General features: G+C 37.9%; 1 protein-coding gene across 1 annotated transcript in view; it reads left to right on the forward strand.

The window, feature by feature from the left end:
* CCDC148 (coiled-coil domain containing 148) overlaps positions 1-7,895 on the forward strand; it is a 61,096-nt gene extending 53,201 nt beyond the window's left edge. Inside the window, 2 exon segments of the mRNA XM_009334036.1 lie at positions 3,641-3,755; positions 7,749-7,895. Coding sequence (XP_009332311.1) covers positions 3,641-3,755; positions 7,749-7,895 — 262 coding nt within the window.
* Positions 7,896-8,332: the final 437 nt, after the last annotated feature.

Genomic DNA, 8,332 nt, shown 5'->3' on the forward strand with positions numbered 1-8,332 from the left:
CCCATTAAGCTGGGGTAGCTGGTAGGACTACATCAGGGTAAGAAGTTAGTGTTGGCAAGATACATTTGCATGTGGCCCATTGAAAGTAGAGATGTAAGCATGGATGTACTTCCACTGCAGTTGGTCCTTTATACATACATAGGATCACACATTCAGCTATTCTAAATGTCTTAAGCTAGGTCTACATGCCTATGACTTTAGGACACTGAATTATAAGCTCTCTTTTAATGTGGTATCAAGAACTACAACCTGCATTTAAGTCTTAACTGTGCTTCAAGAATTAGCATCCAAAAGGGCAGATATTTGTCTGTTGCTAACAGTCCACTTCTCCCTTTTTTAATCTATGCAGTGAAGTTCAGTCAAGTCCTCCATCGGGCCCCTTAGGTATGGAGTGGATTGAGTATACATAAAATATTCTAAAAGAACATTCCCCTCACAAAGCAATAGATTTTGCATTAATATTGCAGGATGAGAATTAAATTGGCATGAAATTGTGCAAATATTTTCAGTCACTACCTATGAGAAATAGATTGGTATAGTCCTGTCCTCCAGTGAGGCAGTGACATTTGCAGGCATTTTAACCCAGCACCTGTACTGCTGCCAGTCCTGGCCCTGAATTCAAAGGGCAGAGGTGGGAGAGTCGGAAAGAAAGGATTGCTCTTTGCAAGAATTTTATCTAACTGTCAGAAACAGAGCAATGGCAGCTGTTTGCCATGCAGCTCTGTTTATCACATGCTGGGGGTGAAGGTGCTTACGTATCGCATCTCTCCCTTCCCTTGTGCTCTTTGCAGCAGTTCCTTGGTGGGAATGCATGCAGATAGCCTTTCCTCTCTCCCCTCTTGCCCCACCTCAAGGTTTTCCCCTTCCTGGAGCACAGCTCTCACCAACTCCCCCAAAACCCTCCCACTCTCTCCAGTTGGTGCTCCAAGTTGAAGGGACGCAGAACAGAAAGAATCCAGAAAAACTGTGGACAAATAATTGGGTGTTAAAGTCATTCATAAAGCTGGGCAAACAAGGGGACTGTTGGTGGAGTTGATGCTTACAGCAGCTTTGCTTCAAGCTTGTGCTGTTACGTTTAAGAATGCCTTTAGAACTGAGGGCTGGGTTAGGCTGTGCACCTCAACATAGCCACAGAGCTTTGCAGTTGCAGCGTAAATTAGCAAAGGACCTGGCCTATCAGTTTTGTCATGGGAACTGGTGGCTGCTTCTGAAACATTCAAATTAGTGTGTAAAACACTTTCTATCCCAGCTGCCTCGTGTCTTGGTGACATTGTGCATCAATTCAGCCTATCACAGGTGGAAACACAAGCAGACCTTTTTAGCCACTAAGACAATACTGTCTACTGTTTAGATGAGATTTATTCAACTGACAACAGTGAACAGGATAAGTTGTGATATAGGGCAAAAAACCCATCTATATTATAACCCAATTTTTTAAAGTTTTGCTAAAGCTTTCATAATAAACATAGTAGTTCATTATTTCCTATTGAATATTTATGAGACAGTGTCTGAAAGCAGAGTTTTAATGAAATTATGCTTATCAAAAATTACATAAGTGTGTACCCACAATACTTCAAAAAGGTAGCTTTACTATAATTAGCTAAGCTCATTTTTCAGCTGGTGGTTTATTAAAATTGTTACTTACTGTGGTACTTAAAGTCAAAATTGAGTATTAAGACATTTTAATTTTAAGCTTTTCTATAAACTTAAGTTTACTTTGAAGAAATAGTGGCTAAAATATTACTGAGTATAATAGAGTGAAAGAGAATTAACGACTTTATTTGGATGTGGACACTGAAATCAAAGCTCAAGTAAACATTTAAAGCCAAGTATAAAAAGTATTGGAAGAATGTTCCAAATTAGGAACACAATATATGGTTGAATATGTATTTACAAAATTCTCTGCCTTCGCTGTGTGTAAATTTCATAGCTCTGCCATTGCCCTCTGACAATGAAACTTAATCTTTGTTAATACTGGCCTTGGTCTCTCCAGCATGAGCAAGATGATGATCTCCTTAGGATAACATAGTCATGAAAACATGAGCCGCCTTCTCGGGAGCAACAAACGCTGCATCAAGATGCTAAGTCCTTGCTCTGCCCTGGTCTGCCTGTTAGTTACTTTGGAAATCAATTGCAAACTGCGAACTATTCAAACTGAGTATGGAAATGCCATAAAAAGTTTCCACATAGGCTTTACATTCCTATGTACATGAAAACTTCTACAGTAGAGACAAAGTATTTGAAGTTAGACCTGGTTGAGTACTCAGTTTTTCTTCCTGGTAGTTTACAGAAGTTTCCAGGGTACTGAATTTCATATTTGATAACACTGGAGTATTTTAGAACATGTATCATAGCAGTCAGCTCAAGCAGAGTGAAAGGTTTTCAATATAATATAATTTTTTATAATTTTTCAGAAAAAATGAAAATCTGCTTTTTATTAAATTTTATTCATATAAAAAGAAGATTAGGTTTTCTCCCTGGAACAAAATTACCTCTGAAGACTACTATTGTAAGCATTCATCTGCCTAAACTACAATGGCTACAGTAAGAAACTGAAAGCCTTTCTGGGGCATCCTCAGGCAGCTTTGTACCACTCTCTTGGGACAAATTTGTTTGTCCTGATAATTGTTATTGGATTATTGATGCAGTGGTCTTTTCTAGCTACCAACATAACTGTATGTTTAGTTCCAATTTTTGCAGTTTATAGCACAAGTTTTATATACTCCTTTGAGCTTACTAAAATTTTGAGAGTAAGAAAATAAAAATACATGTTTTATTGTAGTTGAAGCAGCTCTTTCTTCTCCATTTCTCTAAAGGCAAGTTAAAATTTGAAGGGCAAACGAAGGGCAATTCTCCGAATGCAAAGCATGGCAAAGGCAACTCCTATGTAATGACTAAAAATGACATACCACAGAATACCCTGCAGCTTCATAAGAAACAGAATTTGGCAGTGGACTGAAGGTAATTGGGAAATATGGTCATGCTATTACTATCGGGGCGATAAAAACCTATTGCGAAAAGTTGACCAGCAAAAATAATGCTGTAGGTAAAGTTTCAGGATTATTTGTGCTAACCTCCATTTTTTTCCTTTTGAAGAAGGATGTAATTCTCAAGTTTTCTTGCTGCTTTCAGTAACAAGATTGATGTTACTGATGATGGGAGTGATGTGTTTGTTTTAATGGAAAGGGTTATAGGAAAGAGTTCCTCTGCCATACGCCGATGTCAGAGAACATTTCTTCTTGGCAAAGAAAATGGGGGGGGGGGGGAAAAAGGGGGGGGGGGGAAGAGTAACAGGGCTATATAAAGCATGCTAGAGAAAATCTGCGATCTAGAAGTGAAATCTGAAAGGTTAGCCAAGTTGTTTAAAAAAACCAAACCAAAACAAAAAAAACCACCCAAAATCAAACAACTCCCCAAACCCCCTTCCCCAAAAACCCCAAACCAAAAAACTCCAACAAAAATAACACATTCAAATGAAAAAGCATTTTTTGCATTTTTCAGGTGTTTTGATGAACAACCGTATTATTATTAGGTGGATATAGAAAACATCAGACTAGTTTTCAAACTGAAATATCATAACAGAAATTTAAAATTACACTTGGCCAATGTTTTTTCCATTTGTATGTATGCTGTTTTGCAGGGTAAAGGTTAGACAAGCATTACTAGAAAAACAGTTGCTGGAAAAAAAGTAACTGGCCCTTCAAGAAGCATGTGAAGAAGAAAAATAGAAATGCCATTAAGCACTCTGACAACAGGTGGTTTTATTTCCTGTATATAGTATTTTCATACACAGTAATGATACAAACACATACGGTCATATTACATGAAAGACAAAAAGAACAATCTATCAAAAGCAAATAAATGAAGAAGTTAAAATGCACTTTTGGTCTGACTTCAGCAGTAATTCTGTCATGTTATAAATCCTATGTGCTTTGTAACTCTGACAACAGGTACATTATGATGTTAAATTGCACTGTAGAAGCTGTTGATATCTGAAAATAGATAGATACTATTTTTTCCTTTGGGTTGGATGTGATTTCTCTTTTTCTTTGATTCTTTTTTTTGATTGTTTCTTTTTTAATAATCTTAAGTCTGCCTTGAGTCTTAGGCAAGATTTATGAGTAATTTAAATTCTTTTTAAATTCTGAGAGCTTACAGACGTTGTACAACTTTTTTTCTTGAGATATTTGACTCTCTGTGAAACTTTTGCACATTATTTTAAAAAGGACATCCCAGAAAATGCTTGCTAATGTTTGTCATAGTAAATGTAGTGTTTGGGGTTTTTTTCTATGGCTGACTTTTGAAGGAGTAATTTTTACCTTCATTTATATTTTTATATCTAATCTCCTTGTTTTTTCCTCCAAAGACTAAAAGGAAAAATCTGGAGTTCACATTCTTTACACTCCAGGAACTGCAGCCTAAATGTGCAGCCAAAGGAAAATAAGGGAGGGAGAAAAGGTGTTCTTCAAACCCTTTTGAATTTGGGTAATTTAAACAGTTGCACTAATGCAGCAGCTTTCTCCCCAGGACTACCCATGGTTAAAAATACAGTATTTGATGCAGCCTTGACCTCACCTTCAGCATGTCCTTTGGCTTCAGGATTAACCATCCCAGTACAGTGTGCATGCCAGTGAAATTCTTCCTTAGTCCCTCTTGGACTGTTTGTGACCTTGTAAGTGCTTTCACTTCGGCATTTGGGTGTACAAAGTCAAGAAGAAAGAAAAATACAACAGAGGTCAAATACTCCAAGCCATCTTCTCTGGGAGAGCTGAGCATAACAGGAATAAATAAAACTAAGGGATCGTTGGTCTGTTATTTCAGTCATTTTTTAAACTGTTGAACTCAGGCTCATTTCTAGTCAATAATGCTTTATTTTTAATAATCTGATTCAATTAAATATTTTGCAGTATTAACAGTGTTATTTTAGGTTGTCCATGCATTTTTAATGTTAACTCTATTACGTCTTTTCTAAGTTACTGGTTGAATTGCATTGTCTTTTGCATCAGATTTTACAAGAGGCTGGTTGAGAGTCATGATCTGTTGATCTCTTCTAACTGACCCAATTCTCTTACCAAAGTAGAAAATGCTTCTAGAATGGCCTTTGACCAGGATGGTAGAGTTCCCACTTAATTACATTTTTCTAACCAATATTTATTCTGTGTTTCACACTAATGAAATATTGCTTCATAAAATAGGCCCCTTGGTTGTATGTGGGGAAAAAAAAAAGATCTTTAATAAAGTCATCCAGTCTGTATATTTTGACAGCCTGTAAATACAAAGATGACATTTTATTAAAGAGATGGGAAAAAAAATGATCATGCACAGTTTTAAATATTTTCTCTGGTTTTAGCCATTCAGATGGTGTCCTGACTTTGATTATTTTGCTCATGCATCTTTATGTATTTTTGAAAGTAGTATTAGCCTATATCTGAATATTTTAACACAAAGAAAATAAGCAATGAAAAAAGGTTGACTCTTGCACAATATAGTGTCTGAGAGAATCTTTGATACTGATCTAGCCACAGGAAATTAAACAGTTAAAACAGACGCACTTAAGAAAAAAACCAAAGAATTATGTTATTTGTGGCATATCACTCAATGTTGTTGCCCATGACTCTGTAAAAATTCTGAACTACTGATCTGAACACCTTTGTCTGCATCAGAAGAAAAAGAAGAAATTTTGGACTTCCAGGAATTGTGGGTATTGCTAAATTATGAGTCTGCTGGTTCCTTTTGGTTACTGGTTTTGAACGTCAGAGCTCATGTCAATCTCTGCTAAAGAGCTGAGGTTGGTATTGCTTCTCTGTTATAGCATCCTTGCTGAGCCGAGGCCTCCTTCACAGCCAGGACCACACGCCACTGTTACCGCGCAAAGATCAGTAATGCACGTATTTGGGAAGTGCTGTTTTCTGGTAGCCTAAAGCTTAGTGTAAGCTTATTTCCTACCAGGAGTGTGACGAGGTAGCAACATAAGCTCTCTCTTCATGGAAATGCCGTCCAGCTTTCAAGTTTATGTTTTCAAGGACTGACAACTGGCATTCACAATGTGCAGGTTATTCTGTGTTAAGCCTGCCCACATAGCAGGCAATTCTCCACTTTACAGCAGTTCTGGGCATGCACAGTGCTGTATTAAGTCCAGCCAATTAAACTGTCTCTTGTTTATTCCCCATGCTACGTGTGTTTGCATAGAGGCATTTAAGTTGGGCCCCCGATGAAGCTGTCTTACTGGCTGGAGTTCCTTTGTGCTGCTCTTCAGGCGCTCTCCTGCTGACCTGTGTTCCTCCTCCAGGCTCTGGGCATCTCTTGCTGGCCCTGGCATCAAACTGGTAGGAGTGGGATGGATTGAGGTTCCTCTCCCCTGGCAACTTTAGTTTAAAGCCCTCTTCACCAGCTTGGCAAGCCTATAACCGAAGATGCTCTTCAGTTGGGATGTGATATGCAAGGACTAAAGGAGGAGAAACCAGTGACGTGTAAATGAAGCAGGAAACTGAAGTAACTATACTCCTGTTTTCAGGTCAGTCAGATTGCTGACAACAGTGCGAGCTCAATTTCAAATGGAATTAAGCAACGTGGGAGGCTTTTTTTGATTCCTTTACTGTTCCCCATCTGCTCAGTCTATGGATTTGAAATTATTCCCACTCTGGAATTTGAAAATTATGTTTACAGAAAGAAAAGTGCTATGATATAATTCTATGGCATAAAAGCTTTCTTTTAGCCCTGAATAAGCTGAAATTTAACGATGTCTATAACTAAGCTTGTCTAGCACTTCCCATTTTAACACATTTTAAAGCTTGGTAAAGGAGAGATGTGGTACAAGAGATGTAGTTTTTGTTTGGCTATTAAAATTTACTCAAGTCTGACTGATGTATGAGGTTCTGAAAAGCCTTAGCTTAAAAATGCTCTGAACATGTGGATTTGGGATTAATACCTGAATTCTCAGAATATTCTTCCTATTTCTACTCCAAACAAGTTTTGGCACTGCTCAGACTGCAATACATGATTCCTGCCAAGCATATTAGCGTGCTCCATCCCAGAGCTGCAGGGGTTATGGATAATGTTCCCCAGTGTTGGTCTTCCCAGCAGCTCTGGACACTGTGGCAGGTGATGCTAGAACTGAAGGCAATGTGACACGCTCTCTTGTACTGTCACTGCTCCCCCACTGTAGCCCATGGAAGAAGGATTTGAAAGAGGCTTACAAATTTTGTCAAATAACCTTTTGACAAATTTTAGAAGTAATTTCCCTGGGCATTAATTGTTGTTATGTAAAATAGAAGTGGTACTGCCATGTAGTCACAAGGCAACACTGTGAGAAAAATCATAAACGTGTTTGAAGGACTCAGATTCCATAGAAACAAACAGGAAGGGATTAAAAGTCTTGTGCTGAAAGCAGGGCTGAATTGATGGGGAACATTAGAGAAGTCAGCAACTCTTCAGTGGGTAGGCTGAATTAAAAGTCACTCAGTTTCTCATCTACCCTTTGAGTTTTGCTGAGGAATGACAACCAGAGTTCTTTGTTAAAATAGTTTGTGATCATTAATATTAAAAAGGATAATATCAAGATATGTGCAGTGAGATAAGGCTTGTTCACTGTAGAGTTTCTCTGCTTTTGAAGGCTTTATTTTGTGACCAAAATTTTCTGACTGTCTTTTTAAATGTATACATCCACAGATAACCTGTAAGATGCACTGTGTGTATGAGGAAAGTATTGTTTTGTTTCTATTTATCATTGCTGTGGTTTATTTTAACAGATGATTTCTGACCTTAGACTTTGTGTTGAGCTAGCTCTTCAAGAAGCTGGACTTCACAAAACACTTTATGCAAAAGAGATTTTATCAAAAGTTCCTCCATTGAAGCTTCCAAGAAGAGATATGGAGTCTACAGCTTTTAAAATGTAGAGCACCTCTCATATCAGGAGTAGAGAAGCTTCAGGGGTATTGTCTGGCCTATAAAGTGAAAACTTTAAATAAATTTCCCTTAGGCTGTGTCATAGAACTACTTAGTTCTCAGTGCGTGCAAGCATTCAAAAAAACAACGTGCCTTTCTTGTGCAGTGCTACACCATTTTACGCATGTCTTGGTGAAGGTTTTATAGAGGTTTGGTGGGTGTAGGCTGTTGTAGTATAATTTCCTATGTGCCTTTCTACTGGGAGACAGGACACCTGTTACGTGAAAGACTCCTACAAACATTACAGGCCAATCTGATATATACCATCTTGAGTAGGAACTCTGTTTTTTAATTGGCAGCATAAATCCAAAGTAGCTTTGCAGAACAGTCACTTTAGATTACATTATGATACATGAATACGTCCACAACTTTCATTCCAGGTTTCTTG

Source organism: Pygoscelis adeliae, unplaced genomic scaffold, assembly GCF_000699105.1.
Source record: "Pygoscelis adeliae isolate BGI_AS28 unplaced genomic scaffold, ASM69910v1 Scaffold131, whole genome shotgun sequence".
Classification (NCBI taxonomy): Eukaryota; Metazoa; Chordata; class Aves; order Sphenisciformes; family Spheniscidae; genus Pygoscelis; species Pygoscelis adeliae.